The sequence below is a fragment of the Phyllostomus hastatus genome, unplaced genomic scaffold (assembly GCF_019186645.2).
Source record: "Phyllostomus hastatus isolate PE091 unplaced genomic scaffold, TTU_PhHast_1.1 phas_scaffold_501, whole genome shotgun sequence".
In the NCBI taxonomy this organism is placed as follows: domain Eukaryota; kingdom Metazoa; phylum Chordata; class Mammalia; order Chiroptera; family Phyllostomidae; genus Phyllostomus; species Phyllostomus hastatus.
The window spans coordinates 71,696,668-71,715,846 of record NW_025334033.1 but is presented as its reverse complement, the minus strand read 5'-3'; the positions used below and the strand labels follow the sequence as shown (position 1 = coordinate 71,715,846).

At 73.2% G+C, this 19,179-nt stretch overlaps 1 protein-coding gene across 2 annotated transcripts in view; it reads right to left on the bottom strand.

Annotated features, from left to right (window-relative positions):
• Positions 1-19,179, bottom strand: part of KIF26A (kinesin family member 26A) — a 35,960-nt gene that overhangs the window by 12,535 nt on the left and 4,246 nt on the right. For both annotated transcript variants that reach the window (XM_045823618.1, XM_045823619.1), the window contains exons 3-4: positions 10,032-10,463; positions 4,739-4,929 (exon numbers count right to left, since the gene is read on the bottom strand). In XM_045823618.1, the coding sequence (XP_045679574.1) occupies positions 4,739-4,929; positions 10,032-10,463 (623 nt within the window). The remainder of the gene's footprint in view (positions 1-4,738; positions 4,930-10,031; positions 10,464-19,179) is intronic.

Below are 19,179 nucleotides of genomic sequence, written 5' to 3'. Positions count from 1 at the left end.
CCCGGGGCCCCCGCCACCATGGGCTTCACCGAGCCTCCCACCGACCCCCTGGGGGAAGGGGCACGGCCAGACTTGGAGGACGGCCGAGTCCAGCGGGTGCGCCGCCCGCTCTGCGGGGGTCTGCTCAGGGGACACAGAGAAGGCGAGCTTGCAGGGCAGGGTGGGGGGCACCTACCTGGATGAGGCGGGGCAGCTGGGGAAGGGGGAGGAGCCTGGGCCTGACCTTGGCCTGACCTTGGCCTGCAAAGGTTGAGGAGCCCCACCTGTGAGCCAGAAGCAGGGCCTGGTCCTGGGGTTTGGGGGCGCCCAGCCAGAGCTGGAGGGTGGTGGTCGGCTCAGCCTCGGGTCTACAGGAGGAGTCAGCAGCGGCCACAGTGGAGGTGTGCCCCCAGCCCCAAAGCTGGCTCCCTGCCCCCCAAGCTGCACAGGGTCAGACAGGGACCCCGAGGCTGTGGGAGGCAAAGCATCCTGAACCCACACCCCCAAGCTCAGGGCACAGGGGGACTGGGCTGATGGGGGGAGCACGGGGCGGCAAGGGAGGGTGCCAAGTGCCACTGTTTAGAGCCTCCATCCTGCAGAGGCCGAGACCAGAGGGCGGGCCACGCCCCGTGCAGCGCAGGGGAGGCCACAAGGGCGCTGGGCATGCCCAGGTCCCGCCTGGGCAGACTCCGGCCCGGTCCTCTGAGGTCAGGCTGGCCCCAGGGTCTGGAATGTCACCGGCCAGGAGTCTCCGCCCGAGGTCTGACGCTCTAACTTCGGGCGCCCTCTGCTCCCCGCCCTGTCCTGACGTGCACCCAGCCCAAGAGGCCCGCCTGGCCGGCCCCCGGGTGTCCGCTCCCACGGGCTCGCCCGACGGGGGTGACTCACAGGCAGGATCCCAGGTCCGCAGGCCCAGGACAAGCGCTCTGCCCTGTGACGGCGGAACCCAGGCCCCTGGGCGCTGGGGCAGACCCGCCAGCCACCTGGCGCCGTGTGGCCTCTGGGTTTCTGGCCCGGCCTGGCGGGGCCCGGGGGGCCCTGCGGCGGGCGGGCCGGCGCTGCCCTAGAGGGCCCCGGCCTTCCGGGGAGCACAGACCCGGTTTCTGAGCAGTGGGGGTGGGGGTGGAGGTGGCACCGACACCAGGCCTCCCAGAAACCGAAAGGCCGCACGATGCCATTCTGGGACCCCTGGATGCCCACTGCGTGCTGGTGGGGGGGGGTCCGCGGCGGGACCTGCAGGGGTGCAGCGTGCCGGGAGGAGAGACTCGCAGGTGGAGCACCCGCCGGCCTGAGGGTCTGCCTCTGAAGAGAACACGCGGAAAAGCAGGGGCTCACCTGCACACAGAGCCCTCCTCGCTCTCAGAGAACACCTCCTCCAGGAAGCCTGCCCTGATGCCCCACGCGGGGCTTCCCCAGACCCCGTGACCCCCCCACTGCCCTGAGACCCTGGTTCACACGGCCCTGCCCCCCCTCCCCGGACCCCCTGAACTGCCCCCCTGCCCCGGCAGGGGCTCTGGAGGACAGGAGCTTGCCCAGCTGGGCCTGGGACCCGGGAAGACGGGACTGCGGGTGACCGCCCAAGCAGGCCCCCAGGCCGCCCCCCCGGCGCCTCTCATCAATCCCAGCGGCCGTTCCCGGGCTCGCCAGCCCTGGGCTCTGATTCGTGGAGACGGAAGAAGACGTGTTTGACCCTTCACACACAGAGACACGGCCCGTCCCAGAACCAGACGGGATGTCCAGGCGCTGGCCCTGGTGGCCCCGAGGAGACCCAGGGAGGCATGCCGGAGCACGCCTGTTCAGACGTGCGGGCTCCGCGGGGCCGGGCCAGGGCTCCCGAACCCCAAGGCGACGAGGCTGGTGGGCCGGCCCGCCCGATGCACCCTTCTGCGTCCACCCGGGGCCGCCGCCCCGGCCCTGACGGCCTCAGGGGACTCGGGGCTTCGGAATCGCTAGGGGGCCACGGACCCCTGAAGCCAGGGACCGGGCCCCCAGCATCCCTGAGCTGGGGCTCACCACCGCTGGCATTTCCCACGTCACCCAGAGGCAGGGGGGACCCTCAGCCCCGCCTCGCAGAGGAGGGGTGCCTCCTGCCCTGGGTGCCCAGCCAGAGCTGCCCACGCACCTCTGGGCAGCACCCACCCTGGCTCTGGACCTCGGCTGGGGGCCAGGCCTGCGTCCGGGGACTGGGTGTCCAGGCAGACCCCGGGGCGGGGCCCGCTGAGGCTGCGCCGAGGCAGGGAGGGGGCCTACGAGAGCAGCGGGTGCCCCGGTGCCCCAAAGACCCCCGCCCCCGCCTCCACACCTGCTGGGGCGTCCAGGCACAGGGCGGGCACCCCCAGAAAGGCCCAGAGGGGCGGGCAGGCGGCAGAGAGCTCTAAGGGAGGCATCTGGGAGGTGCGGCCGGCTGCACGGGCAGGAAACACCGGGGCGGCGGAGGCGGGGGGAGTCAGGAAAGGGGAGGTCAAGGTCCCCAGAGCCTCTGGAGAAAATGCAGTCTCCGCCGCCTGGCCCACCGGCCCGTCCCCTCCAGGACTCTGCTCGGAGCCGGAGCACCGCGCCCTCAGACGAGTCTGTGTCCGCCGAGCACAGGGCTCCCGGGTCCACCAAGCTCCCGACCAGACCCGGCCAGACCCGGCCGACGGGTGTGCACGGGGTGCCGCCCCCCCGTCCTGGGCTCTGGCCCCCACGGGTGCCCGTGAGGCCCCCAGTGCGGAGGCACCCAGGGAACATTCCCCTCCTCGGCCTCCCCGCGTGGAGGGCCCACAGGGAACCCGAACTCCTAACCGCACACCACTCTGCCGCCCCCGGCAGACTCCTGCTCCCCCTTCAGAGCCCACCTCGTGGAGCCCAGCCCAGAGGACAGCACTCGCTTCACCGGCCCCGCCCACAGCCGTCAGGCCCCTCCCCAGACCCCTCCCCCACCAGCGGGTCATCAAGCACAACTCAGGGGGTGCCTCGGGGCACTCCGGGGGGGTCCAGGGGGGCCCCCCGCAGCCCCAGGTCTCCTGGGGACTCTGGACAAGCCCGCCCCCTCTCGGAGCTGCAGCCACCCCCCCCCGGAACATGGGAAGGGGCAGCTGCAGAGCGCCTCATGTGACCCGTCGGCCCAGGGCCGCAGCCCCGAAGAGCAGCATCCCCTGGGCCCACGTCAGGCGGGGGCTGGGGCCCCACGGCATTCCTGGCCGGGGCACCCCCGCTGCCCCCGCCCACGGCCCTTCGAGAAGCAGCTGCGACTCGGGGTGTCCAACAGGCTGGAAGGAACAGCAGCCGGCATCGCCCTCCCGGTGGACGCCCAGGGAACCTGCCTCCCGGGCCTGGCCCGCGTGCCCGTTTCTATGGCAACTTCCCAAGGCCAGCGCAGCCTTGCCGGGCTCCAGACAAAAGGCGTGCTTGCCCTGTGGGGCCACGGGGCTGCCGCCGAGGCGGGCGGCCCCCCGAGCCTGGGGCCCCACATGCTGCCCTTGCAGAGGGTCTCAGGTGGGGACAGTCGGGCAGCCGCAGCCTGGCGGAGCTCGGCCACTGCCCGAGGCCGGGGCTGAGGCTAGCGGGAGGGGTGCTCTCAGCTGCTGGGTCTGTGCGGCCCCCCCACCCCGGCACCCGGCTCCGAGGCCGCCCCCCCCCCCCGATAGGCCCTTCCCCGGCCCCGAAACCAGAGTCCCAGTGGGAACCGCAGCACCTACTGGGGGCACCGGGCCCTGCCTGCACCCCACTCACCAGCCCTGCACCCGACGACGCCCCCGCACACACCCCACCCGTCACCCCTGGTCAGGCCACGAGGCCCCCTGGCCCCTGCAGGGCGCCAGTCCGGCCACCGGGCACAGTTCTTGGAGAAGCCTATCGGCGCCGAGGGGCTGCTGCTCGTGGGACAGTGACCCGGGGCCGGGCCACTGTTACGGCTCCTTAGTGCCACGCCGCCCTGCGGTCCGCGGGCAGGACACTGGCCACCACCGCCACGCTCCGGCTCACACAGCGCCCCTCCCCCACCCCGAACGACCTCACCAGCTGGCATCCCGAGAACCTGGTGCCTGCAGGGCCACAGCCCGACGTCCTGGGGACCCAGAGAGCACACCCAGGACTCCGGTCACCCCCTCACCCCCAGAGGCCGGGCCTGGCGCTGGGGCCCACTCTGCTGCTGGTGGGCCGTGCGAGGGGCCAGCACCGGCTGGGTGGGGAGGGTGGCGGTGGGGCCTGGGCGCGGCCTGCCCTCAGGATCCCCCCTGCTCCACCCCCACCCCTCCCCCACCCGACTGCAGGGGAGCCACCCGCGCCCGTGGCCGCCTCCCTCCGTGGCTGCAGCTGCGCTGGCCCAGGCCCCAGGCCCCAGGACAGGCCCCAGGACACCCCAGCTGAGCCTCCTCAGGCTGTCCAGCCTGCTCTCGGGGCTGCAGGCGTCAGCGCCTCGCAGCGGTTCTCAGGAAAGCGCTACCGGGCACTCGAGGGGACCGAGGCACAGAGAGGTTGAGAGACCTGCCCAAGGCGGCACAGCTTGGAAGGGGCAAAAACTCGGAGTGAACCCAGTCTCCTGGCCGGACCCCACTCTTGGGGCGCGAGGCTGCTGCTGGATCCCTCCTGCCGTCAGCGGGGTGCCCTGGAGCCCAGCACGGCCCCCCCAGCCCTCCTTCTACCCGCTCGGCGGCAGCAAGGTCACGGCTCTCCCGGGGGGAGAACCACAGGCCAGGAGCCCGGTGCCCCCCGCCGTTCTCGCCCAGGCTGCGCCGAGCCAGGCGCGGGCCCTGCCCGGAGGCCCGGGGACACCTACCTGATGAAGAAGGAGGCTGCGGCCGACGGGCCGGGGGAGCCCCCGGCCGGGGTGCCTGGGGCCGGGGAGACCAGGGCCGCCGTGCAGGCCCCACCGCGGCCCCACATCTTGGACACGCCGTCGGGGCCCAGGGCGGAAGGGCCGTCTCGGACCGTGTCGGCCACCGCCACCGCGGCCACCGCCGCTTCTGCCTGCAGGGGGGAGGGAGCCATGTGAGGGACGCACAGGAGCCCGCTGCACCCCCCAGCCAGCACGCCCCCCGGGGCCCTGTGCACAGAGGACCCTGCAGCCGGGGGCAGCTGGGGGCAGCCGGGGGCAGGGGCGCTCTGCCCTGGGGGGGGGGAATGCCTGCTCGGGCGGCTCTGCGTCCCTGCCCCCTCCAGTCCCAGCAACGCAGTGGCCACACTGGTCAGGACAGATGGACAGGGACCCTTTGCCCCTCGTCCCCAGGGCGTCCCTCCGGGAGGACCAGAGACGTAATTGGGGAAGAAACTGCCATAAACATTTGTCGCGAGCGCTAATCGCCCCGCGTATGATAACGTTCGATGTTCCCGCGCCTGGAACACTACGCTGGCATCTCCCACTAACCAGCTCAAGCGAACCCCAGAGAGGGGGGCGGCCTGGTGATGGAGCGCAAACGCGATTACGGCTCCCGATGGCGCCAGCGAGCCGCAGGCCGGCGGCCACACCGCCCTCAGCTGCACGGCCCTCGTCTGGGCCTCGGACCCCAGGCCTCCGCCGGCCACCCCCAGCCCCGCGCCCGCCCCGAGGGCCCTGGGCCCAGCCTCCCCACCTCCCCGGGCACCATGGGCCGGCCCCGGTGCTGGCGACAACCACCGCCCCGGACGCCCTCAGTGAGGACCCGGCAGGGAGCCTGCGGTGAGGAGCCCAGGGGGCAGCCCCGCCCTGGAGGGTCCGGCCTCCTCCGGGCTGGCCCGGTGGCATGGCCCAGGGGCACTTCAGCAGAATACGACACACAGGCCCCAGGAGGAATGTTCTGGAAGGAGGCCCTGCACCTCAGGGCGGCACCACTCCTCACCGTGGTGCAGGGTCTCCCCCAGCCTGTGGTCAGCATCTGCTTCCAAACCCCTCCCGAGGCACAGACGACACATGTCCGCAAAGGAATATCCACAGACACCCCCCTAACCTTCGGCTGGATGGAAGCCAAGCACCCCCACCGGGCCCCCCAGGGCACCGCCGGCCCCCCAGGCTTCGGGAAGGCAGGTAGCAGCCCAGGCCCTCACTGGGAGTGGCACCAGCAGGCCGGCCTGGCCTCGGCCCACAGGGTGGGGACCCTGGGAGCCCCGCCCCCTCCTGCAGGCCTGCCCCGAACTCGCCCCAGGAGCCCTGCCCGGGGCCCCCCTCCTGCGGACCCTCTGGCCCCGCTCGGCTCCCCCGTTTCACCCGGAGCGACGTGCTGGACGCATCAGCCACCCCCCCCCCCCCGCCCCGTTCCACCCGCCTTCTCCGGCGCCGAGGGCAGGGTGGGGCAGGGTCCCCGAGCCCGGCACACGCCCGTGTCCCGTAAACATGCCCCCGGGGGGGGGGTACGGGGCCCGGTGGGGACACAGGCCGGAGACAGAGCCAGCCCGCGGCCGGGAGGTGGGCCCCGCCGCCCCGAGGGACGTGGCGCTGCGGGAGCAGAGCGGGGCCCAGCTCGCGGGGAACATTCTGGAAGGAGGGTCAGCCCGGCCTAGACCTGGGCAACGAGACCCGGAAGCGAGTTCCCTTTTCACCACCCAACACGCCGCCCCTCCGTCCCCGCGGAGCGGAGCAGGGGGAACTTCCAGTGACGTCGCGCCGACGTCACCACCGGGGTCTGCACTGCCGGGCGGCGCGGGGCGTGGCTGAGACCCACTGCGCGCAGCCCGCCGCCCACGCCGCTCACACCGGCCCCGACCAGCCCCGGGGCAGCAGGGCCAGCGGATCTGCGTCCGGCCTGGCCTGCTGCCGGCGGGGAGGGCTGCGCCCCACCCACGGCCCCGCGCCCCGCCGGGCCCCGCCGCCCGCCAGCTCCGGCGGGCACCTCCGCCTGCAGCCGCAGCAGCGCCGGCCGCCCCGGGAGCCTGCGGCTGAGCCCCCACACTGACCTGTGCTGGGCGTCCCGCACGCGCCTCGGCTCCACCGTCCCACGCGCTGCCGAGCCGCGGCTCCGGCCACCGGGACGGCCGCTGCGCACTCCTGCCAGAAGCAGACCCGCGCCAGAAGAAGCCGAGGGGCGAGGGGGGAGGAGCAGCGGGGGGGATGACCACGACATGGGAGACGGGAGACGGGGGTGAGCGGCGGGCAGGTGGCCAAACAGAAAATGGGATGGAGGTGCCGGGGCAGCAACGAAAGAAAAGCGAGAGGAGAGCGTGAGGCGCATTCCCGAGGGCCTGCCTGGCAGAGGCGTCTGCTGGGCCCACGCCCCCGGTCGCACGGGCGCCCACAGCAGGGGTGGAGGGGGCCACAGCGCACCGCCCATCTCCTAGGGACCCTCCAGGCCTGCAGTCCCCGCGGGCCGGATCCTGGGGCGGGAGGGGCAGCGCGAGTCAGCGCCTCGAGACAGACACTGTCGCGGGACTATTTTGTGCCGGGACGGGGGCGGGGGAAGCAGAGGGAAGGGGCAAGGGGGCGGCCCCGTGGCCTCTTGCACCCTCAGCCTCGGCCCTCCTGGGGCCCGGATGGCAGTGCTGGGCGGGCATGTGCCGGGCCCCAGGGCCCAGGGAGGCAGAGCCGGCCGCCCCCCTCCGAGCTCCGCCTGGCCACCCGCAGGCCCCCAGCCAGGGAGGCCCTGCCCCCTGCAGGTGCCCCGCCCCACCCCGTCCCAGAAGCAGCTCTGCTGCAGCCTCACCCGGGAGCAGGGCCATCCTGTCCCCCCTCCACTCCACGGTGGGTAAACTGAGGCCCGCAGGGGGCGGCAGCCATGGGTCGAGTTAGAGACACGGCCAGAACCCAAGCACAGGGCCACCCATCCCCCACCACCCCAGCCACACTCCTGAGGCCAGGTGGGCACCCACCAGGGACACTGCCCAGGCTCACAGGGAGGCGGGGCTGGCATGGGGAGGGGACAGCGGGAGCAGCACCCCCAAGCCTGCACCACTGGACCTCTGAGGACAGAGGGAAAAGCCTTGGGCCTCCACCAAAAGGACCTCGCCTCCCACTCTGCACGTCAAGGTGGCAGGCAGCACCCCCTCCAGGAAGCCCTCCACCCCTCCCGTCCAGGCAGGGCCAGGCCTGTGCCCGCAGGACTCGCGGGAAGGCTGTCACCGGCCCCACGCCAGCCGCCCCAGCCTGAGCCGCCTCCAGCCCACTGTGGGGCCAGGAGGTCAGGGCCCCGTTCCCCGGACATCTGGGTGTCCGATGAGCATCAGACTGGCCCTCTGTTGGCGTGGGGGAGGCACGCCGCGGCTCAGGGCCGCGTCCCAGGGAAACGGACCAGGCAGGGGACCTGCGGGGGTCCCATGGTCACTGCCTGGCTCCCTCAGGGCGGCCGTGTGGGCCGCAGGCCAGAGCCCGGCTCCCACCGGCGCCTGATCTAGTCTGGAAGGCAGAGCCGGGCTGTCCCGCTGGGCGGCCCCGCAGCCGGGAGGGCTCCCCGGGAGCCCAGGAGGTGGAATGCCCCGGAAAGGGCCACCCTCAGCGTCTCGGGAACCAGGCTGCATCTCGACGACCACGGCCGGGGCTGGCCGAGGGCTGCCTCCCCCCACCATGGCCGGCCCGCAGCACCATGCCGGCAGGCCGCAGCGCCGGCTCCCAGCCGCAGGGGCAGACCGCGCCAGGCACTGGGACCCGGGCCTCGCCTCCACCGGCCACCTCCGCGGCAGGGCGGCGCCCTCCCGCGTGCCCCTGCCCTCCCGCCCCTCCTCTCCCTGACCTGGACCTGGCGGGCCACCCGCCCCGAGGCCCAGACCCACAGGAGCCCAGAGACCATGGGCCCAGGGCCGCTGATGGGCTGTCGGAGACTCGCGGCCCGTCCCTGCAGCATGTTTGATTCTGCGGCCTGAGACGCGCACTGCTCTAGCACTCCAGGGCCGCCGCTAACGATCGGTGCACTGGTTCGGGGGAAATCACCACCTCTGAGTCTGGAGTTCTGTTCACGGTTCTAATAATCTCCCCATCGATCTCCAGGGCGGCTGTCTAATTACAAATCCATTCCCGGCCACTCGAACACCGTCAGCCGGCCCACAAAACAGAGAGGCGGCCTTACTCCCCCAGGTGTTACAGCGTGGGGGCCACCTGCAGGGCCACCCAGCCAACGGCCTGCACCCCAACCCACCCCCGTCCCCCTTGCACCCCACTCTCACCCCCACACCCTAGCACCCCTGGGTGAGGGCCCGCCCCTTCCCACCTGGCATTCGAGGGCCTGCAGGACGTGCCTGTGGCTCCCGCCCCAGGCTGGGAGCCTCCGCCTCTCTCCAGGGGCCTCCGCCGTCCCCACTGTGCCCCGCCCAGGCACACCACCCCTGCCACCTCCCTGCGGGTCCAGGTCCGTGCCACCTCCTCCAGGAAGCCATCCAGCTCTCCCAAGCTGTCTCCCCACCTTATCGTCCCAGGGTCCCAGGAAAGCCCCTCTCCTGACACCCATCCTGGCACCCCTTCTCCTAGACGGCAAACGGGGAGACACAGCAGACACACTTGGGAGAGGCCCCCACAAGCAAAAGCTCCCCCTCCAGAGCTGGCTTCGTCCTGGACTGTGGGGCTGAGGCCGGCTCAGGGCCCTGGCCCGTGGTGCCCACAGCACCCACAGCACCCACTGGTGCCCAGGGCTGGCCCCACAGAGGCCATGCTGTGGTAACCACCCGCTGGGCCACAGGGGGACCTCGGTGGGGGAGCACTCTGCAGGCAGGGCAGCCTGGGTCCCCCTGGGGGGCAGCCCGGCCTGGCGGGCAGGAGAGCTCGGAAGGGGAGGGGCCCCCGGGATCCTCCTCACCAGGAAGTGCCCCCCTCGCCCCCAACTCCCGAGGACAAAGACCCGACCTCGCCCCAGGAGCCCACGGGACCCCAGTGCCACGAGTGGTCCGGGAAATGGGCGAGACCGCCCCATCCGACCACAGCTGCTGGCGCTGGGTGGGCCTGGGGTGGGCGCGGTGCCCCGGGAGACACGAGAGGACACGGCCCACCAGCGACCTTGCAGAGAACCGGGCGTGGGCCTGAGGACCCTCTGGGGGCTCCCCCCACCGCCCACAGCCCCCACACGGCCGGCGAGACTCAGACACGCACCCCCAGGAGGGGACCCGCTCAGACACGCCACCCACACCCCACCCGGGCGTCCAGGGGGTCCCAGCCAGCCCACCCAGCCCAGGGCACTCACCAGGCAGGAGGCGGGCAGCAGGCCGCCAACCCTGGAGACGCTCCACATGCCCTCCAGGCACTGCTGGGCCTGGATGGTGACCGTGCTCAGCGCCCCGCCCAGGCCGGCGGGCGCCACCGACACCTGGACGCTGGGCCCCGAGGGCCAGGCCAGCACCTTCCGCCCGTCCGGCACCACCTGGCCCGGCTGCCTTCCGGCCGGGCCCAGCTCCACCGGCACGTCCCGCGGGCTCTCCGGGGCCCCGGGGCCGCCAGGGCGGGCGTCGGGGTCTCCCCGGCCGGCGGGCGCCTGCAGCAGCCGCAGGGCCTCCCGCGTGGGCCGGTGCAGGTGGGCCGCGCAGACGTCGCAGCGGCGCTCGCCCTCCGGGCGGCAGGGGGGCGCGGGGCCGGACGCCGGGAGCTGGTCCAGCAGCAGCGAGGACAGGCAGGGGTCCTGGGGGAGCAAGGGACAGAGGCGGTCAGAGCCTGGACGCCCGGGCCCGCCGCCCACTCCTCCCCACCCGCAGCCCGAGCCACACGGCCCGGATTCACGGGCCCCCGTGGCTCCATCCGCACCTGCCCGCAGGAGAGCGGTTCTTGGAGCTGACCTGACGGCGGGGGGCCACTGTGACCTCGACTCCGCCCACCTCCCCACCGCCATCGCCCGGCTCGCTCCCTACTGACCAGACACCCGCGCGCTGCCCGACAGCCAGGCCACATGCAGCTGGACCCTCCCACCGGGCGGGTCCGCCCAGCACCCCAGGGCCCCAGAGGAGAGCCGCACCGTGTGCCCGGCCGAAACGGGCTGGCCGGCGGGAGACCCTGGCCCTCCCTCTGCGAAGCTGCGGTCAGCGCCTGTGTCTGGACTCTGCCGCGTGACCAGGCAGGCCCCGGGCTACCAGAGGCAGGGGGCATGGCTCGGGCCCCCCACACTCCACCAACCTCGGGCACGGACAGGGTGCAGGGGCCGTGCTGACAGGTGGCTGCCCCTGCGGCCCGGCGCCTGCCCTGCTCTGGGGGACCCCAGGGCTCCCCACCCGGGAGCCTGGTGTCCAGAGAGGGCGAGAGCAGGAGCCGGGGAGCCTCGAGGAGGCCCCGCCTAGCCCCGAAGGCAGGGAGGGCTTCCTGGAGGAAGGGATGGCCCTGGAAGGAGGGGAGGCCATGGCTCAGCAGGAGCCTCACTGGAGGGCCCGTCCCCTGTCCCTCTCCTCGCCGCCCACCAGGGCAGCCGTGCAGCGGCCAGAGGCGCCCCCGAGGGTCACCGGCCCCGACCACCCGGGACTCGCTCGGGGACCCCAGCAGAGCAGACCGCACACACAGGCCTGCGCCTCCACGACAGCCAGCTGGCCTCCTGGCCAGCCCCACCCGCCCCTGCCCCCAGCGTGAACCTGCGGCAGATGAGCAGAGCCAGGCCCTCCCTCCCCCTCCCCCCGGCCGCCTGCTCACCACCGGACACACCACCCACGAGTCGGCCTGCTGGGGTCCAGCGGCCCTGCTGACTACCGAGGGCCCAGGGCCCCCCAAGCCCCCTACACAGCCGCTTCTCGGAGGAGGCGGCGGATCTCGGGCACCCACCCCGGTGCCCCAGGCCGGCCCGGTGGCAGCCGACCAGAGGCCACAGGTGCCTGGGAAGGCGCACGTGGGTGACCGCTGCGGCAGGGTGGCCTTGCTGCGAGGGGCCACCGTCCGCCTGGCTCGAGCTGGCGGTCCCTCTCGTGCCCACGTCCCCAGCACTGCCCCACGCTCCGGGCAGCCGGAGCCGTGCGCGGGCCTGCCCCACCCCCACCTATCCACATCCAGGCAGAGGATGGGGCCTCTCGGCGAGGCCTGGGCTTCCTCGGGCGAGGGCTGGACCACCCCCACACCCCACCCCACCCTGCGTCTCTGCCGAGCCCAGCGGCCTGGCCCCGGTCAGCAAACACCCCCTCTCCCGGCGGGCCTGCAGGGTGGGGGGGTGGGCAGGCCCTGGAAGGGCCCCGGGAACCCCCACGGGGCCGGCAGGCGGGCCACAGATGGAGTCCAGACGCCCGTCCTCCCGCCCGCCCCGTTTCCAGGCCCCAGCTCTGATTACTCCGGTGTTTCCACTCAGCAGGAGGCCGCGCACGGTGGCCCGCCCGCGCCGGGAAGGAAGTGTCCGCCAGAGCCACCGCTCGAGGGCGGGGACCCTGCCCCCGCCGGGCCCCAGCCCCCACGGCCCATTGTTCTGGGGCCTCTGCCCGCCTCCGGGGACCGCAGAGCTCTGGGGCGCCCCGGCCCCCCAGCATGGCCGCACCGGAGGAGGCGGGAGGAGGGGTCGGCCAGGCGCGCACCAGACCCCGGCACCCGGCACGGCCGCGGGCTCGGGGACCACGGGCTCGGGGGCCGTGGGGAGGGGCAGGAAACCAGTGCAGCCCCCCCCCCGGCCCCCAGCTGTGTCCTCAGGAATTCAGACAGCAGCTGCCAGGGAGGCCCGGCCACCCAGGCCTGGGGCGCTGATCATCCAAGCCCCCCCCCCACCCCCCCCCCAGCCCCCCCCCCGAGGAAAGACGAGCCCGGGGCTGCCTGGTCACCTGCTCGGGGAGCCACCGCTCCGGCTCCGTGCACGCAGCCCCCCGCCCTCCTCCCTGACAGCCAGCCCCCCGGGCACTGGGTCCTGCTCCACAGGCCACAGGAGGCCCCACTCCGGGAGACCCCCCACACCCAACACAGCAGGGGCCAGAGAGGGGGGCCTGCCCGAGACCCCAGGGAGACCGAGAGCCCCCACCTGGGCCCCCAGCAGGCCGGCAGCTCGGGCCGGAGCAGGTCCCCCGGGCGGCACTGGGCTCTCTCCGGGCCACCAGCCGGGGCACCAGCAACCTGTGGGCTGGACAGACCCGGAGCGGGGCTCTCCACCCAGCACCCCGGCCCAACCCCCGGGGCCCCGGGGCCCCAGGGCGGGGGGGCTTTCTCCAGGGGCTGGCACTGGCCCCACCTAGGGTGGGCGGGGGACAGACGGCGTCTCCCATGCCACCCACGGGCTCCCTGGGCCTCAGCACGGCCCACTGGGGAGGCAGGGGGCTGCAGGCCCTTCCCGGCCGCCTCCCCCACCAGGGGCCTGGTCCCTCCCAGCCACGGTGGGGGGAGGGGCGGTGCACAAGTCCCAGCCCCCTGGGGTCACTGGCCTGGCCTCAGCTACAGCGGGTCCTGAGAGCCCAGCCCCACCTGGCCCATTGCCCGCCCCTCCACCCCCAGCCCAGCACCTTCGAAAGACAGTCATTACACCGCTACAAAATATTACTTTTAATCTCTTCTTTATAGGCCAATTGAACATATATTTGACTTGCACTTGGAAAATGTTTTTCTTAATTTGGTTCAATTCAGTACTGCTCGCCGCCGCCCGGCACGCCCCCCGGGTTTTAGCCAGCCCCCACCCTGAAAGCGGCACCCCGTTCTTCATGGCGTTTCTGGGGTCTCCGAGTTGCCTTAACCAGCCCTTCCACTGTCCCCGCACTGGAGGCCCCAAAGGGCTTTACCGGGACCAGCCGCCCGTCAGCTCCGCCAGGAGACCCTCCCCCAGCCCAGGCCCCTGGGGCCCGGCCCTGTGGCCAGACAGGAGCGGACCAGACCCCCCTAGGGGTGGCCACCGCAGGAAGGGCCGGGAGGAGTCTGCTCCCCAACTTCTAGGGAAGCCCCAAGACTCAGGGCTGAGACGACCCTCCCTGGGCCCCCGTCACCCCGTCTTTAGGAGGGGGCTCGGGCACCACTGGCCGTGCCGCGGGGGGGGGGGGGGACACCCAGCCCAGGGCTCCCCTTTCCCCCCCCACGGAGCGTGCAGGCAGTGACCCCGAGCAGCTGCAGCTTCCGGAGTCGGCAACAGGTCCAGGAAGGGCCCCGGGCGCCGCCTCCCGGCTCTGCGGCGGGACCGGGGACGCTCAGTGCTGTCGCGTGCAGCCCGGCGGGACGGGGCGGTGGGTCGGGGAGGCCGGGGGTCAGGGCGCAGTTTTCCAGCCTGGAAACCGCCAGACTGTGGCGGGCCCCTCGGCTGCCCGGGCCTGGACGCCCAGCCCAAGGCCCCACCCCCGCCCGGGCCCTCTGGTCGCACGGGAGGACCTGGGGACCCGTGGTCAGAGCCCCTCGTCCACCAGCCGGAGCCCTGGAGACCATTCCGGCCCCTCGGGCCTGAAGGCTCCCACTGACTCGGGCCCCTCCTCTGTCGGTGCAGGGGGTGGGGGGCGCGGGCACAGCCCTGCCGGCACCGACCAGCGCCGGCCCCCAGGGCCCGTGCCAGGCGCCAGCCAGCCAGCTGGGCAGCTCGGGGCACAGACACCAGCTCACTGAGGCCTCCTCTCCTCAATGGCCTCCCTGTCCTGGGCCCAGTGCCCCTGGAGCGCCCCCGGGGGGCCCAAAGGCCCACCGGCAGGACAGCCCTGGCCGGGAGGGGTGGCAGGGAGGAGGCTCCAGTGGGGCCCCCGCCACTCGGAGGGGGCTGGGCTCGCTTCAGGGGGCTGGGACTCACCCAGACACACTTCAGTCCAGCTCCACGGGCGCGGGCTGCGGCCCCCCAGGGGGGACCTCAGCCTCCTCATGGGATTGTGGGCTACCGCAGGTCCCCCCGCCAGCGTGGGAGGACACCGGTCACCCAGCAGAGACGACAGGCGCTGGGCAGGGCGGGCCCCTGGCGCCGCCCCAGACCCGACACCCAGACTCGCCACTGCCAGGCGCCCCCCGGCTCCCGCGGGCCCCGTGCTGGCTGGACAAGGCCCTCAGAGTGCCAGGGCCACCGCCGCCACAGACGCAGGCCCCCCCCACAGGGCCACCTTACGTGCCGGCTGCCGTGAGCCTGCCCACCTCACAGACGGAGGCTCAGAGAGGCAGAGGCGCTGGGCTCAGGACACACAGCACGGGCAGCGGGGCCGGGGCTCCAAGGGGCGAAGGCACAGGCTCGGGGGGCGCTGAGCAGAGGGGGCTCCAGGGACAGACCGGGGGGCCCGCGGTGGAGCAAAGGGCAGCCACCGAGCCGGCCAAGCCAGGATGGCTGCCCAGCAGTCCCTCGGGTTTGGAACAGGCCGAGTTTAGGGGGCTGGGGGGGGTTCGGGCGGCGGGGGGAGGGGAGGACTGGGACACGGCGGCCCAGTGCAGGACATTTAGGGAAGGGCCGGCCCCAGCAGGACATGAGCCCCCAGGAGAACATGAGGCCGGGCCAGCGCCTGGAGAGCTGCGCTCCACCTGGAGGCCGGGTCAGAGGTGCACTGGAGCGGCAGTGCAAGGCCGGCCACCTGAGAGTGGGCACGCGAGGCTCGGCATGTGCCACACCTGCCAGCCTGGGTGCCCGGCTGAGCCCACCCACCCTGCCCCACAGCCAAAGCCTGGGATGCTGCCGGGGGCCCCCACGGAGCACCAGGAGCCCGTGGACGGCCCTCAGGCCACCTGGCCTCCCCCGTGGGGCCCAGTCACAGCACGTGAGGCCAGCAGGGGGAGTGTCCCTGCCCTGGGGGAGCAGGGACAGCGGCTGGGTCAGCCCGAGGCCCCTGCTCACAGATGGGGGCTGGAGGCCCCGAGGAGGAGGGGCCAGGCCTCAGGGGCGGCGGCCCGGCACCGCCCCCCGAGCCCAGGGGGCCCTCTCACCAGCCACTCGGTCACCTGCAGGGGAGGGAGGACCCTCGCAGGGCACTCAGGGGCCCACAGGAGCCCGGCCGCCCAGCCCGACTGCACCCGGAGCCTGACAGGGGGACGGCCACGGCCTTGCCCTGCGGGGAGAGGCGCTCGTGGCCAGACGCGCCGACCGGGGGCCGCGCAGCCGCTTCCCACCCCGCTCACCCACTGACGCCCACCCTCCCCACCCAGAGCCGGCGAGGGGGCTCCCGAGAACGCACGGCGTGAACCGAAGACGGAGCCCGGTGCCCAGAGACGCACGAGGAAGACCCGCGCGCCCGGAGGAGCAGGGAGCTTCCAACCTGCCCGCCGGCCGGCCGGCCAACAACAGTGGAGACGCGGCTTCGCCGTTTCAGAAAAGGCTCCAGAGCGTGAGGCCCTTGCAGGACACTGGTGGGGGGGGGCTGGGGACGGGCCTGAGAGGGGCCCAAGCCAACGCCCCCACCCCCTGCCCCCTCACCCCCCACCCCCGCTCCCTGGCCCCCACCTCTCCGCCAAGGGGCAGGGAGGCCAGTCGGTCCCAGCGCGGGCCCCGCCCTGCTCGCACTCCTGCAGCCAGAACAGGAGCTGCTGCGGCACCAGCGGGCAGCCCTCTCGCCCCCCCTCTGCTCGGACCGGGCCCCTCTGCTCGGACCGGGCCCAGGGGCTCCTCCTGCTGGGCCCCCCCCCACCCGCTCCCAGGCCTGAAACCAGAACGGCGCAGACGTCAGGTGAGCCCGAGAGGCCGTCACTCCATCACTAGACGCAGGGGACAAAGGGCACTGGCTAGTCTGCCGTCCACCTCGTCCACCTCGTCCACCTCGGGAGGCAGGGGGAGGGCCGGCTGAGGTCCCCGAGGCTGAGGGGGAGGCCAGGCCACGACGGGCCGCCTCTCTCCCCAGCGGGGTTCAGTGCCCAGAGCGGCCGGGAGCCTCGAAGCCCAGCAGACGACAGGGCCCTCCCCAGCTGAGTCATCAGGTCCCCTGCCAGCTGGGAGCCTGCCCAGCAGCCAGCCCCAGGGCGTGCCCGCCCCTGTCACACCTCCCTGGCTGCCTTTGCACCTGGCCCAGCTGGGGGACGGCTGAGGAGCCCCAAGGCGGCCAGCCACCCTGGCCCTGCCGCCGGGAGAGGAGGGGGGTCCCCGGAGCTGGTAGTGCTTGGGCCCCAGGGATTCTGACCCCAGGCCACACAGGGCCCCCACCAGCTGCGCTGAGGCCCCCCACCCTGGGCCACGAGACGGAGCCAGGACCAGCACACCCCAGAGCTGTGGACACTGAGGGCCGGGAAGGCTCCCTGGGGGACCGCCACCCCCCAGCCAGGCCCCAGAGGCAGGCAGAGGGCCTGCAGGCCTCCAGCACCCCCGGGCTGGCCGCATCGCCGCGTGCACTGGACAAGGCCCCACCGCCTGGTCCCACAGGGTGGGGCCTGGGAGCAAATGCTTGGGCCTCACGGTGGGCGGGGCCGTCGAAGGGGCAGGGAGGACAAGACCCCTGTGTGGGGGCCAGGGGTCTGCAAGAGCCAGATGAGAATTGATCACTTCCCCCCGGGGTGGAGGGAGGGCACTAATCAATTCAGCACTTGTATTGACACCTGGGAAGAAAGTCGAATGTCACAGTGTCATGGGTCTCTGGGGAAGTGGACACACCCGGTGGCCGCTGGACCAGACCCCCAGCAGGAACCCCTCCCCCGCTGCTGCCAGGGAGCAGGGACGGCCATTCTCCTCGGGGCTACCCCCTCTGCGGGGCGGGGGGAGCTCGGATCAGCCCAGCAGTCCGGCGGACGCAGCGGGCCAGGGAGGGGAAGCCTGGGCAGTGCATCGTCCACAGACGTCGGTGGGGGCAGGACACTGGACGCTGACTCCACGCAGTGGCCGAGGCCAGTGAGAAGGGCCGGGAAGGGCCGCCCGAAGGGGGTCGGGGTGGGACGGGAGGGCGGGCACCCTGGAAGCAGGTGGGCGTCATCGGAGCCCTGTGCCAAGAACTCGTGGTGCAGCAGGTCAGCGGGGCCTGCGTTCCCCACCCCGGTCAGCCGCACAGGCGCCGGCACACTGGGCACCAGCTGGCCCGGGCCGAGGTCCTGCCAGATGCGCACAGAAGGGTCAGGGGCCTGGGCATCTGCGAAAGGGGCACCTGTGACAAAGCACCGTAGGAAAAGGTAAGAGAATGGGGCCCTTGACCCGGCGGGGTCGGGGCACCATGAGAGGGTCTGCTGGCTCCGCAGGACAGGGGGAGGAGCTAAGCTGGGCGCTCAGGTGCGGCTGAAGGGGAAGGCCTGGCTCTGGCCCCCGCACGGACCGGCAGAGGCTTGCCAGAGGCGTGGAGAGCTGAGGGCAGGCACCGGCGGCATCGCCCCCGGCGGCCAGGGCTCCAGGGGGGCGGGGTGTCTGCTGCGGGGCCCATGGCGGCGGCCGGTGGAGGCCACGAGAGGCCGGTCCAGGGGTCCTGGCTGCAGCCCTTACGGGGCCCTAAGTCGGTCGCTGGACCCTGGCAAGGGCAGAGGGTGGCACAGTGGGCTGCCCAGAGGGGCTCTCAGCTTGGGTGTCCCCTCCGCGTTCACTGTCCTGCTCAGCTCAGGAAGGACGGTGTCCCAGACCCCAAGGGGGTGGGGCGGTGGAGTACATGCCCCGACCCCTCGCCAGGGCAGCAGGGCTCAGAAAGGGGGTGGGCACGACCCCGATGTGAACCGGGCCCTGGGCTGGGACCACGGTCGCCCGCACTGCCCAGAGGGGAGACCAAGGCAGGGAGGGGTGGGCGCAGGGTGGCGTGGCCTCGCACGCCGCAGGCCACCGGATGGCCCCCCGCCCCACCCCGCCCCACCCCCGGCCACCGAAGGACTGTTACAGGCATAACCCCTGAGGCCTGGCTCTCAGCGGACCTGCCCAGGGCCCCGCTGCGGGGACCGGTCTGCTGGCAGGAGGGCCCAGCTCCACCCCCACCCCAGCCTCCGCGGCCAGCGAGCCCCCGGGTCCAAGGGAGAAAACGCAGGCACCCTTCCCTACGAACCGTGAGGTGCCGCCCTCCCGAAACTCACCTCCTGACAAGAACAGGACAAGACCCCAAGGGAGCCGCGCAGAACAGCAGCCCCACCCCCGCTGCCCCATGGAGCCCTCCCTCCCCCCCCCCCAAGCCAAAGGCAGAAGCAGCAGCTGCGTGAGGCTGGGCACTGCCTCCCTGCCTCCCGGAAGGCAGCTCAGGGGCAAGCAGCAGGCCAGCCAGGACACCTGCCGAGGTCCCCGGGTGGCGGGTCCAACCCCCTGCGTCCCCACGGCTCTGTTTCCACCTCCTGAGACAGACAGTGGGTGTGGGCCTCCCTCCCCCGGCACAGCGCCCTGCAGCCTGGGCAGCGCCCCGGTCCAGCCCCCAGCGGCCACGCCTGCCGAAGGTGGAAGCAGCGGGGGAGGGGCTGCGAAGCGGGGACACCGCCAGCGGGGACCCCAGGCCTGCTGGGCTGCTCGGCCCCGGGGCGCCAGGGGAGGCAGGGGAAGCGGGTGCCCAGGGTCAGATTCAGGAAAGGCCAGGGGAGGTGGGAGGGGCGTGGTCCCGGGCTTCCCTGATGAGCTGTCTGCAGGAAGAGCCCGCCAG